A 19348-nucleotide genomic window follows, 5' to 3' on the forward strand; every position below is an offset into this window, starting at 1 on the left:
GCCCGCGCCCCTCCCCCCGGCCGCAGCTGTCAATCAAAGCTAAGCCACGCCTCCCCCGCAGGCCACGCCCCATTCACGCCTTATAAGGGTAATGCCCATATATGGCCAGGCCACGCCCACTCGCAACGGCCACGCCCCTTTCGCCGCGTCTGTGGCCGCCGCCATGTTGGATGTGGGCGGAAAGCGGAAGTGACGTCACGGAAGGCGGCAGCCCGGGCGGAAGTGAAGGCGGCGGGAAAGAGGTGAGGGGAGACTGGGGGAACTGGGAGGGAACTGGGGGGGACTGGGGGATACTGGGATGGACTGGGGGGACTGGGAGGGACTGTGGGGGAACTGGGAAGGGACTGGGAGGGAACTGGGAGAGGCTGGGAGAGACTAGGAGGGAACTGGAGGGCACTGGGGGGGACTGGGAGGGAACTGGGAGGGACTGGGGGGGACTGGGATGGACTGGGGGGGACTGGGGGGGACTGGGAGGGAATTGGGAGGGGACTGGGAAGGAACTGGGAGGGAATTGGGACGGACTGGGATGGAACTGGGGGGCACTGGGAGGGAACTGGGATGGAATTAGGGGGAACTGGGAGGGACTGGGGGGGGACTGGGGGACACTGGGAGTGACTGGGAGGAACTGGGATGGGAGCACTGGGAGCTCCTGGGATCGCTGGTGCTGGTCATACTGGGAGCAATGGGTTATACTGGGAGGGCTGGGACATACTGGGAGCACTGGGTCATACTGGGCTATACTGGGCTATACTGGGTCGTACTGGGTTATACTGGGTTATACTGGGTCATACTGGGCCATACTGGGAGGTTCCGGATCTTTCCCGCCCCATTTTGGGAAGTTTTGGCGTCCCCCCCCTCCCCCCCCCCCCCCCCTTTTGCATTTTGGTCTCTCCCAAGAAGTTCCTCCCCCTTCGCCCAAAGGTTTTGGGATCTCCCATTGAAGTTTTGGGGTCCCCCCGTGGGATTTCGGGATCGGGGATTTTTTGGGATCCTCCCTGGAATTTTTGGGATCCCCTGGAATTTTTCGAGGTCTCTGGGGTGGAAATTTGGGGCTGAATCTGGAATTTTTTGGGGTCTCCGGGGTGGAAATTTGGGCTCCAAGCTGAATTTTTTCTCCCATTCCCAGATTTTTTCGGGCTCCCCCTTTGGAATTTCGGGATCCGGGAATTTTTGGGATCCTCCCCTGGAATTTTTGGGATCCCTCTGGAATTTTTGGGCTCCCTGGGGTGGAAATTCGGGCTCCAATCTGAATTTTTTCTCCCATTCCCGGATTTTTTCAGGCTCCCCCTTTGGAATTTCGGGATCCCAGAATTTTTGGGATCCTCCCTGGAATTTCGGGATCCCTCTGGAATTTTTTGGGCTCCCTGGGGTGGAAATTTGGGCTCCAATCTGGAATTTTTGGGGTCTCTGAGGTGCAAATTCGGGCTCCAATCTTCATTTTTCCCTCTTTCCCGCAGGATTTTCCGCCCATTCCCGGATTTTTTCGGGCTCCCCCTTGGGAATTTCGGGATCGGGGATTTTTGGGGATCCCCCCCCCCAGATTTTTTGGGGCTCCCTGTGGAATTTTGGGGGGCTCCATGACCGTGCACAACCTGTACATCTTCGACCGCGGCGGCTGCTGCCTCTTCTACAGCGAATGGCACCGGCGGCGCCCGGCGGGCATGGCCCAGCAGGAGGTGCGGGCAGCGCCGGCAATGCCGGGAATTTCGGGGATTTCGGGAATTTCGGGAATTTCGGGAATTCTGGGGGTGCTGGGGAATTCCGGGAAGCCGCGAATTTGGGGAATTTCGGGGATTTTTGGGGGTTTTTTTGAATTTTTGGGGCTTTTTTTGGCGATTTTTGGGGCTTTTTTGGGAATATTTTGGGAATATTTTGGGGGTCTTTTGGGAACTTCAGGAAATTTTCGGGAATTTTGGGGATTTTTGGGGGATTTTCAGGAATTTTGGGGATTTTTTTGGCGATTTTTGGCGCATTTTTAGGAATTTTTTGGGAATATTTTGGGAATATTTTCAGGGTCTTTTGGGAACTTCAGGAAATTTTCGGGAATTTTGGGGATTTTTTGGGGATTTTCAGGAATTTTGGGGATTTTTTGGCGATTTTTAGGGATTTTTGGGGCTTTTTTAGGAATTTTTGGGGAATATTTTGGAGTTTTGGGGGGTCTCTTGGGAACTTCGGGAGATTTGGGGGATTTTGGGGATTTTCGGGAATTTTGGGTATTTTTGGGGGATTTTTGGGGATTTTTTGGGGATTTTTGGGGCTTTTTTGGGATTTTTCTGGGACTATTTTGGATTTTTGGGGTCTTTTGGGAACTTTGGGAGAATTTTGGGGAATTTTTGGGAATTTTCGGGGAGTTTTTGGGAATTTGTTGGAATTTTTTGGAATTTGTGGGGATCTTTGGGAATTCCAGGGATTTCGAGGATTTCGGGAATTCCGGGGCTCTGGGGGTGCTGGGGAATTCCGGGAAGCCGCGAATTTGGGGAATTTCGGGGATTTTTTGGGGATTTTCAGGGAGTTTTTGGGGGTTTTTTGAATTTTTGGGGCTTTTTTTGGCGATTTTTGGGGCTTTTTTGGGAATATTTTGGGAATATTTTGGGGGTCTTTTGGGAACTTCAGGAAATTTTCGGGAATTTTGGGGATTTTTTGGGGAATTTTCGGGAATTTTGGGGGATTTTCAGGAATTTTGGGGATTTTTGGGGAATTTTCAGGGATTTTTGAGGAATTTTTTGGAATTTGCGGGGATTTTCAGGAATTTTGGGGATTTTTTGGCGATTTTTGGAGTTTTGGGGGCTTTTTTGGGAATATTTTGGGAATATTTTGGGGGTCTTTTGGGAACTTCAGGAAATTTTCGGGAATTTTGGGGATTTGGGGGAATTTTCAGGGATTTTTGAGGAATTTTTTGGAATTTGCGGGGATTTTCAGGAATTTTGGGGATTTTTTGGCGATTTTTGGAGTTTTGGGGGCTTTTTTGGGAATATTTTGGGAATATTTTGGGGGTCTTTTGGGAACTTCAGGAAATTTTCGGGAATTTTGGGGATTTTTGGGGGATTTTCAGGAATTTTGGGGATTTTTTGGCGATTTTTAGGGATTTTTGGGGCTTTTTAAGGAATTTTTGGGGAATATTTTGGAGGTTTTGGGGGGTCTTTTGGAAACTTTTGGAGAATTTGGGGGATTTGGGGGGATTTTCGGGAATTTTGGAGAATTTTCAGCAGTTTTCGGGGATTTTTTGGGAATTTTTTGGAATTTGTGAGGAGTTTGGGAATTTTTGGGAATTCCGGGGATTTCGGGGATCTGGGGGTGCTGGGGAATTCCGGGAAGCCGCGAATTTGGGGAATTTCGGGGATTTTTGGGGATTTTTTTGAATTTTTGGGGCTTTTTTTGGCGATTTTTGGGGCTTTTTTGGGAATATTTTGGGAATATTTTGGGGGTCTTTTGGGAACTTCAGGAAATTTTTGGGAATTTTGGGGATTTTTGGGGGATTTTCAGGAATTTTGGGGATTTTTTTGGCGATTTTTGGCACATTTTTAGGAATTTTTTGGGAATATTTTGGGAATATTTTCAGGGTCTTTTGGGAACTTCAGGAAATTTTCGGGAATTTTGGGGATTTTTTGGCGATTTTTAGGGATTTTTGGGGCTTTTTTAGGAATTTTTGGGGAATATTTTGGAGTTTTGGGGGGTCTCTTGGGAACTTCGGGAGATTTGGGGGATTTTGGGGATTTTCGGGAATTTTGGGTATTTTTGGGGGATTTTTGGGGATTTTTTGGGGATTTTTGGGGCTTTTTTGGGATTTTTCTGGGACTATTTTGGATTTTTGGGGTCTTTTGGGAACTTTGGGAGAATTTTGGGGAATTTTTGGGAATTTTCGGGGAGTTTTTGGGAATTTGTTGGAATTTTTTGGAATTTGTGGGGATCTTTGGGAATTCCAGGGATTTCGAGGATTTCGGGAATTCCGAGGCTCTGGGGGTGCTGGGGAATTCCGGGAAGCCGCGAATTTGGGGAATTTCGGGGATTTTTTGGGGATTTTCAGGGAGTTTTTGGGGGTTTTTTGAATTTTTGGGGCTTTTTTTGGCGATTTTTAGGGCTTTTTTGGGAATATTTTGGGAATATTTTGGGGGACTTTTGGGAACTTCAGGAAATTTTCGGGAATTTTGGGGATTTTTTGGGGAATTTTTTGGAATTTTGGGGGATTTTCAGGAATTTTGGGGATTTTTGGGGAATTTTCAGGGTTTTTTGAGGAATTTTTTGGAATTTGCGGGGATTTTCAGGAATTTTGGGGATTTTTGGGGAATTTTCAGGGATTTTTGAGGAATTTTTTGGAATTTGCGGGGATTTTCAGGAATTTTGGGGATTTTTGGGGAATTTTCAGGGTTTTTTGAGGAATTTTTTGGAATTTGCGGGGATTTTCAGGAATTTTGGGGATTTTTTGGCGATTTTTAGGGATTTTTGGGGCTTTTTTAGGAATTTTTTGGGAATATTTTGGGAATATTTTCAGGGTCTTTTGGGAACTTCAGGAAATTTTCGGGAATTTTGGGGATTTGGGGGGATTTTCGGGGATTTTTTGGGAATTTTTTGGAATTTGGGGGGATTTTCAGGAATTTTGGGGATTTTTTGGGGATTTTCAGGAATTTTGGGGATTTTTTGGGGATTTTCAGGAATTTTGGGGATTTTTTGGCGATTTTTAGGGATTTTTGGGGCTTTTTTAGGAATTCTTGGGGAATATTTTTGAGGTTTTGGGGGCTCTTTTGGGAACTTTTGGAGAATTTGGGGGCTTTGGGGGGATTTTGGGGAATTTTGGAGAATTTTCAGCGGTTTTCGGGGAGTTTTTGGGAATTTTTTGGAATTTGTGAGGAGTTTGGGAATTTTTGGGAATTCCGGGGATTTCGGGGCTCTGGGGGCGCTGGGGAATTCTGGGAAGCCGCGAATTTGGGCAGTTTTGGGGAATTTTGGGGAATTTCGGGGAATTTTGGGGAGGTTTTGGGTTTTTTTTGAATTTTTGGGGCTTTTTTTGGCGATTTTTGGGGCTTTTTTGGGAATATTTTGGGGCTTTTTTGGGAATATTTTGGGAATATTTCGGGGGGTCTTTTGGGAACTTCAGGAAATTTTCGGGAATTTTGGGGATTTGGGGGAATTTTCGGGGATTTTTGAGGGATTTTTGGGGATTTTTTTGAAATTTTTGGGGGATTTTTGGGGTTTTTGGGGAATATTTTGGGAATATTTTGGAGTTTTTGGGGGGGCTTTTGGGAACTTTGGGAGAATTTGGGGGATTTGGGGGGATTTTCGGGAATTTTGGAGAATTTTCAGCAGTTTTTGGGGAGTTTTTGGGAATTTTTTGGAATTTGTGAGGAGTTTGGGAATTTTTGGGAATTCCGGGGATTTCGGGGCTCTGGGGGTGCTGGGGAATTCCGGGAAGCCGCGAATTTGGGCAGTTTTGGGGAATTTTGGGGAATTTTGGGGAATTTTGGGGAGGTTTTGGGGTTTTTTTTTAATTTTTGGGGCTTTTTTTGGCGATTTTTCGGGATTTTTCGGGCTTTTTTAGGAATTTTTGGGAATATTTTGGAGTTTTTGGGGGGGTCTTTTGGGAACTTTGGGATGTTTTGGGGAATTTTTTGGGCTTTTCGGGGATTTTCAGGGATTTTGGGGATTTGGGGGAATTTTTTGGGAACTTTTTGGGAATTTTTTGGAAATTTCTGGGGATTTTCGGGAATTTTTGGGAATTCCGGGGATTTTGGGGATTTCGGGATCTGGGAGTGCTGGGGAATTCCGGGAATCCGGGAATTTGGGCAGTTTTGGGGAATTTTGGGGAATTTCGGGAATTTTTGGGAATTTTTTGGTGATTTGGGGGATTTTTGGGGATTTTTTTGAAATTTTTGGGGGATTTTTGGGGTTTTTGAGGAATTTTTTGGGCATATTTTGGAGTTTTGGGGGGTCTTTTGGGAACTTTGAGAGATTTGGGGGAATTTTCGGGGTTTTTCGGGGATTTTTTGGGATTTTTTTTTGGAATTTGTGGGGATTTTGGGGAATTTTTGGGAATTTCGGGGGTTTTGGGGAATTTTTGGGGGATTTTCAGGGATTTTTGGGGGGTCTGGGGAGGGATTTGGGGGGGTTTCGAGGGGGATTTTTGGGGGGAATTTGTGAATTTTGGGGGGATTTGGGGGTTGGGATCCTGCAGGGGGAGGTTGGGATTTGGGAATTTTGGGAATTCGGGGATTTTTTGGGGGGAATTTGGGGGGGTCTGGGAGGGTTCGGGGATCCCTCAGTGGGAGATTTGGGGAAACTGGGGGGGGGTTGGGGATTCCTAAAAAATCCCCAAATCCCCCCCAAAATTCCCAAATTTCCCCACATTTCCCCCCAAATCCCCTAAAATTCCCCTAAAATCCCCCTGAAATCCCAAAAAATTCCCCAAAACCCCCCCGAAATTCACAAAAAACCCAAATCCCCCCCAAAATCCCCAAAAATTCCCCAAATCCCCTCCAGCCCCCCCCCGCCCCAATCCCCCCCAAATTCCCGAAAATCTGCCTGAAGTCCCCTAAAATTCCCCAAATCCCCCCAAAATCCCCAAAATGCCCCAAATTCCCCCCAAATCCCCGAAAATTCCCCCAAATTCCCAAATCCCCGCCAGAATTCCCAAAAATCCCCCCAGATCCCTTAAAACTCCCCCCAAATTTCCCCAAAATTGCCTAAAATTCCCCTAAAATCCCCCAAAATCCCCCAAATTTCCCCCAAATTCCCCCAAATCCCCTGAAACCCCCCCCAATTCCCAAATTCCCACCAGAATTCCCTAAAATCCCCCCAAAATCCCCCCAAATCCCCTAAAATTCTCCCCAAATCCCAAAAAACTCCCTCAAATCCCCCCAAATTCCCAAAAATTCCCTCAAATTCCCCCCAAATCCCCCAAAATCCTCTAAAACTCCCCCAAACCCTCCAAAATTGCCTAAAATTTCCCTAAAATCCCCCCAAAATCCCCTAAAATTCCCTAAAATCCCCCCCAATCCCCCCAAAATCCCCTAAAATTCCTCAAAATCCCCCCAAAATTTCCCCAAATTCCCCCAAATCCCCTGAAACCCTCCAAATTCCCAAATTCCCACCAGAATTCCCTAAAATCCCCCCAAATTCCCCCCAAAATCCCCCAGAATTCCCAAAAATTCCCTCAAATCCCCCCCAAATTCCCAAAACTCCCCCCAAATCCCCCAAAATCCCCTAAAATTCCCCCAAATTCCCCCAAAATTGCCTAAAATTCCCCTAAAAATCCCCCAAAATCCTCTAAAATCCCCCCAAATTCCCAAAAATCCCCTGAAATTCCCCCCAAAATCCCCCAGAATTCCCCCGAACCCCCTAAAATTCCCCCCAAATTCCTAAAAATTCCTAAAAGTTCCCCAAATTCCCCTAAAATTCTCCCCAAATCTCCGAAAAATTCCCCCAAATCCCACCCAAAATCCCCAAAAATCCCCCCAAATCCCCAAAAATCCCCCCAAATCCCCTCAAAAATCCCCAAAATCCCCCAAATCCCCCCAAATCCCCCCAAAATTCCCCAAATCCCCCCAAATTCCCGCTTTCCGGCAGGAGTTCAAGCTGATGTTCGGGATGCTTTTCTCCCTGCGCTCCTTCGTGGCCAAGATGAGTCCCACGGACATGTATCCCAAATTCCGGCCGGGAACCCCAAAAATCCCCCCAAAAATCCCCAAATTCCGGCCGGGAACCCCAAAAATCCCCCAAAAAATCCCCAAATTCCGGCCGGGAACCCCAAAAATCCCCAAATTCCCCCAAAAAATCCCCAGATTCCGGCCGGGAACCCCAAAAATCCCCAAAAAATCCCAAATTCCGGCCGGGAACCCCAAAAATCCCCAAATTCCCCCAAAAAATCCCCAAATTCCGGCCGGGAACCCCAAAAATCCCCAAATTCCCCCAAAAAATCCCCAAATTCCGGCCGGGAACACCAAAATCCCCGGGAATCCTCAAATTCCGGCTGGGAATCCTCCAAAAATCCCCAGGAATCCCCCAAAAAATCCCCAAATTCCGGCCGGGAATCCCAAAAAATCCCCGGGAATCCCCCAAAAAATCCCCAAATTCCGGCTGGGAACCCCAAAAATCCCCGGGAATCCCCAAAAAATCCCCAAATTCCGGCCGGGAACCCCAAAAATCCCCAAATTCCCCCCAAAAATCCCCAAATTCCGGCCGGGAACCCCAAAAATCCCCGGGAATCCCCCAAAAAATCCCCGGGAATCCCCCCAAAAATCCCCAAATTCCCCCCAAAAATCCCCAAATTCCGGCCGGGAACCCCAAAAATCCCCAAATTCCCCCAAAAAATCCCCAAATTCCGGCCGGGAACCCCAAAAATCCCCAAATTCCCCCAAAAAATCCCCAAATTCCGGCCGGGAACACCAAAATCCCCGGGAATCCCCAAAAAATCCCCAAATTCCGGCCGGGAATCCCCAAAATCCCCGGGAATCCCCCAAAAAAATCCCCAAATTCCGGCCGGGAACCCCAAAAATCCCCGGGAATCCCCCCAAAAATCCCCAAATTCCCCCAAAAAATCCCCAAATTCCGGCCGGGAACCCCAAAAATCCCCAAATTCCCCCCAAAAATCACCAAATTCCGGCCGGGAACCCCAAAAATCCCCAAATTCCCCCCAAAAATCCCCAAATTCCGGCCGGGAACCCCAAAAATCCCCAAATTCCCCCAAAAATCCCCAAATTCCCCCCCAAAATCCCCAAATTCCGGCTGGGAACCCCAAAAATCCCCGGGAATCCCCCCCAAAATCCCCAAATTCCGGCCGGGAATCCCCAAAAACCACCAGGAATCCCCAAATTCCGCCAGGAATCTAAAAAAATCCGTGGGAATCCCCAAAAAAATCCTGGGAATCCCAAAAAACCACCCAGGAATCCCCAGAAAATCCCTGGGAATCCCCAGAAAATTCCTGGGAATCCCCAAATTCCAGCCGGGAATCCCAAAAAATCCCCGGGAATCCCCAAAAAATTGCGGGAATCCCCGAAATTCCCAGGAATCCCCAAATTCCAGCCGGGAATCCCCAAAAAAATCCCTGGGAATCCCCAAAAAATCCCCAAGAATCCCCAAATTCCGTCTGGGAATCCCAAAAAGTCCCCGGGAATCCCCAAAAAATTCCTGGGATTCCCAAAAAAACCCCGGGAATCTCCAAAAAAAATCTCTGGGAACCCCAAAATATCCCTGGGAATCCCCAAAATATCCCTGGGAATCCCCAAATTCCGGCCGGGAATCCCCAAAAAAACCCCGGGAATCCCCAAAACATTCCGGGAGATCCCAAAAATTGGGAGGAGAGGGGACCCTGGGGAAGGATTTTTTGGGGGAATTCGGGGGATTTGGGGCGGGTTTGGGGCAAATCCCGAGGGTTTGGGGACCCCCGGGAATTTGGGAATTTTGGGAATTTGGGATCCTGGAGAACCAAGAGAGACTCGGGGGGGATTTTGGGGGGAATTTGGGCAGATTTGGGATGAATTTTGGGGGGATTTGGGGGAATTTTGGGGGGAATTTTTAGGGAATTTCAGGTCTGGGGGGATCCCGAGGGTTTGGGGACCGCGGGAAATTTGGGAATTTGGGGGAATTCCGGGAATTTGGGATCCTGGAGAACCAAGAGAGACTCGGGGGGCATTTGGGGATGGATTTTGGGGGAATTTTGGGTGGATTTGGGGTTGGGGAGAATCCCGAGGGTTTGGGGACCCCCTGGAAATTTGGGAATTCGGGGAATTTGGGATCCTGGAGAACCAAGAGAGACTCGGGGGGGGGGGTTGGGGGGAATTTGGGCAGATTTGGGATGAATTTTGGGGGAATTTTTAGGGAATTTGGGGTCTGGGAGAATCCCGAGAGTTTGGGGATCCCCTGGAATTTGGGAATTTTGGGAATTTGGGATCCTGGAGAACCAAGAGAGACTCGGAGGTGTTTTGGGGATGAATTTTGGGGGAAATTTGGGCGGATTTGGGGTTGGGGAGAATCCCGAGGGTTTGGGGACCGCGGGAAATTTGGGAAATTCCGGGAATTCGTGATCCTGGAGAGCCCCAAATCATCAAAAGAGATTTAGGGATGGATTTTTGGGGGATTTGGGATGAATTTTGGGGGATTTTGGGTGGAATTTTTAGGGAATTTCAGGTCTGGGAGAATCCCGAGGGTTTGGGGACCCCCTGGAATTTGGGAATTCCGGGAATTTGGGATCCTGGAGAGCCCCAAATCATCGATAGAGAGATTTAGGGATGGATTTTGGGGAGATTTGGATGAATTTGGGGGGGAATTTGGGCGGATTTGGGGTTGGGGAGAATCCCGAGGGTTTGGGGACCCCCTGGAAATTTGGGAATTCGGGGAATTTGGGATCCTGAAGAACCAAGAGAGACTCGGGGCTGTTCTGGGGATGAATTTTGGGGGAAATTTGGGCGGATTTGGGGTTGGGGAGAATCCCGAGCGTTTGGGGACCCCGGGAAATTTGGGAATTCGGGGAATTTGGGATCCTGGAGAACCAAGAGAGACTCGGGGCTGTTCTGGGGATGAATTTTGGGGGAAATTTGGGCGGATTTGGGGTTGGGGAGAATCCCGAGCGTTTGGGGACCCCGGGAAATTTGGGAATTCGGGGAATTTGGGATCCTGGAGAACCAAGAGAGACTCGGGGCTGTTCTGGGGATGAATTTCGGGGCGGATTTGGGAGCGGAATTTCGGGCTCCGGGAGAATCCCGAAGGTTCGGGGCGGCTCCCGCGGGTCCGGGGTGGGGGGGATTTGGGGGATTTGGGGGATTTGGGGGATTTGGGGGATTCCGGGAATGCCGGGAATTGTCCTTAGCGCGCGCGCGGGCGGGACGGGTTCGTGGCGTTCCACACCAGCAAGTACCGCCTGCACTACCTGGAGACGCCCTCGGGGCTGCGCCTGGTGCTCAACACCGACCTGGGCGTGCCCAGCGCCCGCGAGGCGCTGCAGCACATCTACAGCAACGTGAGGCACCCCAAAAACCCCCCAAATCCCGGTCCCAAAACCCCCAAATCCCCGCCCCGAAACCCCCCAAAATCCCCGCCTCAAAACCCCCAAAATCCCCGCCTCGAAACCCCCAAATCCCCGCCCCAAAACCCCCCAAATCCCCGCCTCAAAATCCACAAATCCCGGCCCCAAAACCCCCCAAATCCCCGCCTCAAAATCCACAAATCCCGGCCCCAAAACCCCCCAAATCCCCGCCTCAAAATCCACAAATCCCGGCCCCAAAACCCCCCAAATCCCCGCCTCAAAATCCACAAATCCCAGCCTCAAAATCCACAAATCCCCGCCCCAAAATCCCCCAAATCCCGGCCCCAAATCCCCGCCCCAAAACCCCCAAATCCCCGCCCCAAAATCCACAAATCCCAGCCTCAAAATCCACAAATCCCAGCCCCGAAACCCCCCAAATCCCCGCCCCAAAATCCACAAATCCCGGCCCCAAAACCCCCCAAATCCCCGCCTCAAAATCCACAAATCCCCGTCCCAAAATCCACAATTCCCCGCCCCAAAATCCACAAATCCCAGCCTCAAAATCCACAAATCCCCGCCCCAAAATCCCCCAAATCCCGGCCCCAAATCCCCGCCCCAAAACCCCCAAATCCCCGCCTCAAAATCCACAAATCCCAGCCCCGAAACCCCCCAAATCCCCGCCCCAAAATCCACAAATCCCAGCCCCGAAACCCCCCAAATCCCCGCCCCAAAATCCACAAATCCCGGCCCCGAAACCCCCCAAATCCCCGCCTCAAAATCCACAAATCCCAGCCTCAAAATCCCCAAATCCCAGCCTCAAAATCCCCAAATCCCAGCCTCAAAATCCACAAATCCCGGCCTCAAAATCCACAAATCCCGGCCCCAAAATCCACAAATCCCCGCCCCAAAATCCACAAATCCCAGCCTCAAAATCCCCCAAATCCCGGCCCCAAATCCCCGCCCCAAAACCCCCCAAATCCCCGCCTCAAAATCCACAAATCCCGGCCCCAAAATCCACAAATCCCAGCCTCAAAATCCACAAATCCCGGCCCCAAAACCCCCCAAATCCCCGCCCCAAAACCCCCCAAATCCCAGCCTCAAAATCCGCAAATCCCGGCCCCAAAACCCCCCAAATCCCCGCCTCAAAATCCACAAATCCCGGCTCCAAATCCCCGCCCCAAAACCCCCCAAATCCCCGCCCCAAAACCCCCCAAATCCCCGCCCCAAAATCCACAAATCCCGGCTCCAAATCCCCGCCCCAAAACCCCCCAAATCCCCGCCCCAAAACCCCCCAAATCCCGGCTCCAAAATCCACAAATCCCGGCCCCAAAACCCCCCAAATCCCCGCCTCAAAATCCACAAATCCCGGCCCCAAAATCCACAAATCCCAGCCTCAAAATCCACAAATCCCGGCCCCAAAACCCCCCAAATCCCCGCCCCAAAACCCCCCAAATCCCAGCCTCAAAATCCACAAATCCCAGCCCCAAAATCCCCCAAATCCCGGCCCCAAATCCCCGCCCCAAAACCCCCCAAATCCCCGCCCCAAAATCCACAAATCCCGGCTCCAAATCCCCGCCCCAAAGCCCCAAATCCCCGCCCCCAAATCCACAAATCCCCGCCCCAAAATCCCCAAATCCCCGCCCCAAAACCCCCAAATCCCCGCCCCAAAATCCACAAATCCCGACTCCAAAATCCCTGCCCCAAAGCCCCAAATCCCCGCCCCAAAATCCACAAATCCCCGCCCCAAAACCCCCCAAATCCCCGCCTCAAAATCCACAAATCCCAGCCTCAAAATCCACAAATCCCGGCCCCAAAACCCCCCAAATCCCGGCCCCAAAACCCCCCAAATCCCCGCCCCAAAACCCCCCAAATCCCAGCCTCAAAACCCCCAAATCCCGGCTCCAAATCCCTGCCCCAAAACCCCCCAAATCCCCGCCCCAAAACCCCCCAAATCCCAGCCTCAAAATCCACAAATCCCGGCCCCAAAATCCACAAATCCCCGCCCCAAAATCCACAAATCCCCGCCCCAAAATCCCCAAATCCCGGCCCCAAATCCCCGCCCCAAAACCCCCCAAATCCCCGCCCCAAAACCCCCAAATCCCGGCTCCAAATCCCCGCCCCAAAGCCCCAAATCCCGGCCCAAAATCCCCAAATCCCGGCCCAAAATCCCCGCCCCAAAGCCCCAAATCCCCGCCCCAAAATCCCCGCCCCAAACCCCAAAAGCTGCCCGGAAAAATCCCCCAAATCCCGGCCCCAAAATCCCCGCCCCAAAGCCCCCAAATCCCCGCCCCAAAATCCCCCAAATCCCGGCCCAAAATCCCCAAATCCCGGCCCAAAATCCCCAAATCCCGGCTCCAAAATCCCCAAATCCCGGCCCCAAAATCCCCGCCCCAAACCCCAAAATCTGCCCTGAAAAATCCCCAAATCCCAGCCCCAAAATCCCCAAATCCCCGCCCCTAAATCCCCAAATCCTGGCCCCAAAATCCCCGCCCGGAACCCCAAAATCCACCCCGAAAAAAAACCCAAAATCCACCCTGAAAAAAAACCCAAAAATCCCGGCCCCAAAATCCCGGCCCCAAAACCCCAAAATCCGCCCCGAAAAAAATCCAAATCCCGGCCCCAAAATCCCCTCCCGGAGCCCCAAAATCTGCCCCTGAAGCCCCCAAATCTCCCCCAAAATTCCCCCAAATTCCCCCAAATCCCCCCAAATTCCCCCAAATTCCCCCCAAATCTCCCCAAAATTCCCCCAAATTCCCCCAAATCCCCAAAATTCCCCCAAAATTCCCCCAAATTCCCCCAAATCCCCCCAAATTCCCCCAAATTCCCCCAAAATCCCCCAAATTCCCCCAAATCTGCCCCCCCGGGGTTTTTAGGGTCCCTTGGGGGGAGGGGTCGCGGTTTTGGGGTCCCCGGGGGGTGCTGGGGGGGGGTCCGGGGGGGTTTTGGGGTCCTGGGGGGGTCCCTGAGGGTGTCACCCCCAAAAACCGGGATTTTCCCCAAAAACCGGGATTTTCCCCAAAATAACGGGATTTTTCCCCAAAATAATGGGACTTTTTTCCCCAAAAAAAGAGTTTTTCCCCCAAAAAAAGGATTTTTCCCCAAAATAATGGGATTTCCCCCAAAATAAGAGGATTTTCCCCAAAATAATGGAATTTTTTTCCCCAAAATAACGGGATTTTTTCCCCCAAAAAAGAGATTTTTCCCCAAAATAATGCGATTTTTTCCCAAAATAATGGGATTTTCCCCCAAAATAATGGGATCTTTTCCCCCAAAATAATGGGATTTCCCCCAAAATAATGCGATTTTTTCCCTAAATAATGGGATTTTCCCCCAAAATAACAGGATTTCCCCAAAATAATGGAATTTTTTCCCCCAAAATAATGGGATTTTTCCCCCAAAAAGGGATTTTCCCCCAAAATAATGGGAATTTTTTCCCAAAAAAAAGAGTTTTTCCCCCAAAAAAGGGATTTTTCCCCAAAATAATGGGATTTTCTCCCAAAATAATGGGATTTTCTCCCAAAATAACGGGATTTTCTCCCAAAATAATGGGATATTTTCCCTAAATAATGGGATTTCCCCCCAAAAAATGGGATTTCCTCCAAAATAAGAGGATTTTCCCCAAAATAATGGAATTTTTTTCCCCAAAATAATGGGATTTTTTCCCCCAAAAAAGAGATTTTTCCCCAAAATAATGGGATCTTTTCCCCCAAAATAATGGGATTTTCCCCAAAATAATGGGATTTCCCCCAAAATAATGGGATTTTTTCCCTAAATAATGGGATTTTCCCCCAAAATAACAGGATTTCCCCAAAATAATGGAATTTTTCCCCCCAAAATAACGGGACTTTTCCCCCAAAAAGGGATTTTCCCCCAAAATAATGGGAATTTTTTCCCAAAAAAAAGAGTTTTTCCCCCCAAAAAGGGATTTTTCCCCAAAATAATGGGATTTTCTCCCAAAATAATGGGATTTTCTCCCAAAATAACAGGATTTTCCCCAAAATAATGGAATTTTTTCCCCCAAAATAACGGGATTTTTTCCCCCAAAAAAGAGATTTTCCCCCAAAATAATGGGATCTTTTCCCCCAAAATAATGGGATTTTCCCCAAAATAATGGGATTTCCCCCAAAATAATGGGATTTTTTCCCTAAATAATGGGATTTTCCCCCAAAATAACAGGTTTTTCCCCAAAATAATGGGATTTTTTTCCCCAAAATAACGGGATTTTCTCCCAAAATAATGGGATTTTGCCCTAAATAATGTTTTTTTCCCCAAACTAATAGGATTTCCCCCCGAAATAATGGGATTTTTCCCAAAATAACAGATTTTTTCCCCAAATAATAGGTTTCTTTCCCCAAAATCACGGGATTTCACCCCAAACTGTTGGGATTTTGCCCAAACCGGCCGGATTTCACCCCAAACCGGGGCGGGGATTTTTTGCCCAAACCCTCAGGATTTCAACCCAAACTTGGGTGGGGATTTTTTGCCCAAACCCTCAGGATTTCACCCCAAACCGGGGCGGGGATTTTTTGCCCAAACCCTCAGGATTTCACCCCAAACCAGGGTGGGGATTTTTTGCCCAAACCGGCCGGATTTCACCCCAAACCGGGGCGGGGATTTTTTGCCCAAACCGGCCGGATTTCCCCCCAAACCGGGGTGGGGATTTTTTGCCCAAACCCTCAGGATTTCCCCCCAAACCGGGGCGGGGATTTTTTGCCCAAACCCTCAGGATTTCACCCCAAACCGGGGTGGGGATTTTTTGCCCAAACCCTCAGGATTTCAGCCCAAACCGGGGTGGGGATTTTTTGCCCAAACCCTCAGGATTTCCCCCCAAACCGGGGCGGGGATTTTTTGCCCAAACCGGCCGGATTTCACCCCAAACCGGGGTGGGGATTTTTTGCCCAAACCGGCCGGATTTCACCCCAAACCGGGGTGGGGATTTTTTGCCCAAACCCTCAGGATTTCACCCCAAACCGGGGTGGGGATTTTTTGCCCAAACCCTCAGGATTTCAGCCCAAACTTGGGTGGGGATTTTTTGCCCAAACCCTCAGGATTTCACCCCAAACCAGGGCGGGGATTTTTTGCCCAAACCCTCAGGATTTCCCCCCAAACCGGGGCGGGGATTTTTTGCCCAAACCCTCAGGATTTCACCCCAAACCGGGGAGGGGATTTTTTGCCCAAACCCTCAGGATTTCCCCCCAAACCGGGGCGGGGATTTTTTGCCCAAACCCTCAGGATTTCAGCCCAAACCGGGGTGGGGATTTTTTGCCCAAACTCTCAGGATTTCACCCCAAACCAGGGTGGGGATTTTTTGCCCAAACCCTCAGGATTTCAGCCCAAACCGGGGTGGGGATTTTTTGCCCAAACCCTCAGGATTTCACCCCAAACCAGGGCAGGGATTTTTTGCCCAAACCGGCCGGATTTCACCCCAAACCGGGGCGGGGATTATTTGCCCAAACCGGCCGGATTTCAGCCCAAACCAGGGTGGGGATTTTTTGCCCAAACCCTCAGGATTTCACCCCAAATCATGGTGGGGATTTTTTGTCCAAACCCTCAGGATTTCACCCCAAACCAGGGCAGGGATTTTTTGCCCAAACCGGCCGGATTTCACCCCAAACCGGGGTGGGGATTTTTTGCCCAAACCCTCAGGATTTCACCCCAAACCAGGGTGGGGATTTTTTGCCCAAACCCTCAGGATTTCACCCCAAACCAGGGTGGGGATTTTTTGCCCAAACCGGCCGGATTTCAGCCCAAACCGGGGTGGGGATTTTTTGCCCAAACCCTCAGGATTTCCCCCCAAACCAGGGCGGGGATTTTTTGCCCAAACCCTCAGGATTTCACCCCAAACCAGGGTGGGGATTTTTTGCCCAAACCCTCAGGATTTCCCCCCAAACCAGGGTGGGGATTTTTTGCCCAAACCGGCCGGATTTCACCCCAAACCGGGGTGGGGATTATTTGCCCAAACCCTCAGGATTTCACCCCAAACCGGGGCGGGGATTTTTTGCCCAAACCCTCAGGATTTCACCCCAAACCGGGGTGGGGATTTTTTGCCCAAACCCTCAGGATTTCACCCCAAACCAGGGCGGGGATTTTTTGCCCAAACCCTCAGGATTTCACCCCAAACCGGGGTGGGGATTTTTTGCCCAAACCCTCAGGATTTCAGCCCAAACCAGGGCAGGGATTTTTTGCCCAAACCCTCAGGATTTCAGCCCAAACCAGGGCGGGGATTTTTTGCCCAAACCGGCCGGATTTCACCCCAAACCGGGGAGGGGATTTTTTGCCCAAACCGGCCGGATTTCCCCCCAAACCGGGGTGGGGATTTTTTGCCCAAACCCTCAGGATTTCAACCCAAACTTGGGTGGGGATTTTTTGCCCAAACCCTCAGGATTTCCCCCCAAACCGGGGTGGGGATTTTTTGCCCAAACCCTCAGGATTTCACCCCAAACCGGGGTGGGGATTTTTTGCCCAAACCCTCAGGATTTCCCCCCAAACCGGGGCGGGGATTTTTTGCCCAAACCGGCCGGATTTCACCCCAAACTGGGGCGGGGATTTTTTGCCCAAACCCTCAGGATTTCACCCCAAACCGGGGCGGGGATTTTTTGCCCAAACCCTCAGGATTTCCCCCCAAACCGGGGCGGGGATTTTTTGCCCAAACCGGCCGGATTTCACCCCAAACCGGGGCGGGGATTTTTTGCCCAAACCGGCCGGATTTCCCCCCAAACCGGGGCGGGGATTTTTTGCCCAAACCCTCAGGATTTCAGCCCAAACCGGGGCGGGGATTTTTTGCCCAAACCCTCAGGATTTCACCCCAAACCAGGGCGGGGATTTTTTGCCCAAACCGGCCGGATTTCACCCCAAACCGGGGTGGGGATTTTTTGCCCAAACCCTCAGGATTTTCCCCCAAACCAGGGCGGGGATTTTTTGCCCAAACCGGCCGGATTTCCCCCCAAACCGGGGCGGGGATTTTTTGCCCAAACCGGCCGGATTTCACCCCAAACCCCCCCTCTCTCGGCAGCTCTTCGTGGAGCTGGTGGTGAAGAACCCGCTGTGCCCCCCCCGCGCCCCCGTGCAGAGCCTCCTGTTCCGGCAGCGCCTCGACGCCTTCGTGCGCGGGCTGCCCTACTTCGGGCCCCGCAACCCCAGCTGAGCCCCGAAACCCCAAAGGGACCCCAAAATCCTGATCGACAGCCCCCAAAAACCCCCAAATCCTGATTGACAGCCCCCAAAAACCCCCAAATCCTGACTGACAGCCCCAAATCCCCACTTCGGGCCCCGCAACCCCAGCTGAGCCCCGAAACCCCAAAGGGACCCCAAAATCCTGATCGACAGCCCCCAAAAACCCCAAGTCCTGACTGACAGCCCCAAATCCTGATCGACAGCCCCAAATCCTGATTGACAGCCCCCAAAAACCCCAAAGGGACCCCAAAATCCTGATTGACAGCCCCAAAAACCCCAAAGGGACCCCAAAATCCTGATTGACAGCCCCCAAAAACCCCCAAGTCCTGACTGACAGCCCCAAATCCTGATCGACAGCCCCAAATCCTGATCGACAGCCCCAAATCCTGATTGACAGCCCCCAAAAACCCCAAAGGGACCCCAAAATCCTGATTGACAGCCCCCAAAAACCCCAAAGGGGCCCCAAAATCCTGATTGACAGCCCCCAAAAACCCCCAAGTCCTGACTGACAGCCCCAAATCCTGATCGACAGCCCCAAATCCTGATTGACAGCCCCCAAAAACCCCAAAGGGACCCCAAAATCCTGATTGACAGCCCCCAAAAACCCCCAAGTCCTGACTGACAGCCCCAAATCCTGATCGACAGCCCCAAATCCTGACTGACAGCCCCAAATCCTGATTGACAGCCCCAAATCCCCACTTCGGGCCCCGCAACCCCAGCTGAGCCCCGAAACCCCAAAGGGACCCCCAAATCCTGATCGACAGCCCCCAAAAACCCCAAGTCCTGACTGACAGCCCCAAATCCTGATTGACAGCCCCCAAAACCCCAAAGGGACCCCAAAATCCTGATTGACAGCCCCCAAAAACCCCCAAATCCTGATTGACAGCCCCAAATCCTGACTGACAGCCCCAAATCCCCACTTCGGGCCCCGCAACCCCAGCTGAGCCCCGAAACCCCAAAGGGACCCCAAAATCCTGGTTGACAGCCCCCAAAAACCCCCAAATCCTGATTGACAGCCCCCAAAAACCCCGAAGGGACCCCAAAATCCTGATTGACAGCCCCCAAAACCCCAAAGGGACCCCAAAATCCTGATTGACAGCCCCAAAAACCCCCAAATCCTGATTGACAGCCCCAAAAACGCCAAAACCCCTGACTGACACCCCAAAATCTCCACTTTAGACCCCAAAATCCCCGACTGGGACCCCAAAATCCCAACTGGGACCC

At 50.9% G+C, this 19348-nt stretch overlaps 1 protein-coding gene across 1 annotated transcript; it reads left to right on the forward strand.

Annotated features, from left to right (window-relative positions):
- Window positions 1-212: 212 nt before the first annotated feature.
- Window positions 213-18287, forward strand: LOC138101396 (trafficking protein particle complex subunit 1-like). The gene is made up of 5 exons (XM_068999200.1): window positions 213-242; window positions 1458-1676; window positions 7558-7628; window positions 10807-10945; window positions 17964-18287. The coding sequence occupies exons 2-5, from the start codon at window positions 1578-1580 to the stop codon at window positions 18093-18095; spliced, it is 441 nt and encodes a 146-aa protein (XP_068855301.1). The 5' UTR covers window positions 213-242; window positions 1458-1577; the 3' UTR covers window positions 18096-18287.
- Window positions 18288-19348: the final 1061 nt, after the last annotated feature.

The sequence above is a fragment of the Aphelocoma coerulescens genome, unplaced genomic scaffold (assembly GCF_041296385.1).
Source record: "Aphelocoma coerulescens isolate FSJ_1873_10779 unplaced genomic scaffold, UR_Acoe_1.0 HiC_scaffold_280, whole genome shotgun sequence".
NCBI lineage: Eukaryota > Metazoa > Chordata > Aves > Passeriformes > Corvidae > Aphelocoma > Aphelocoma coerulescens.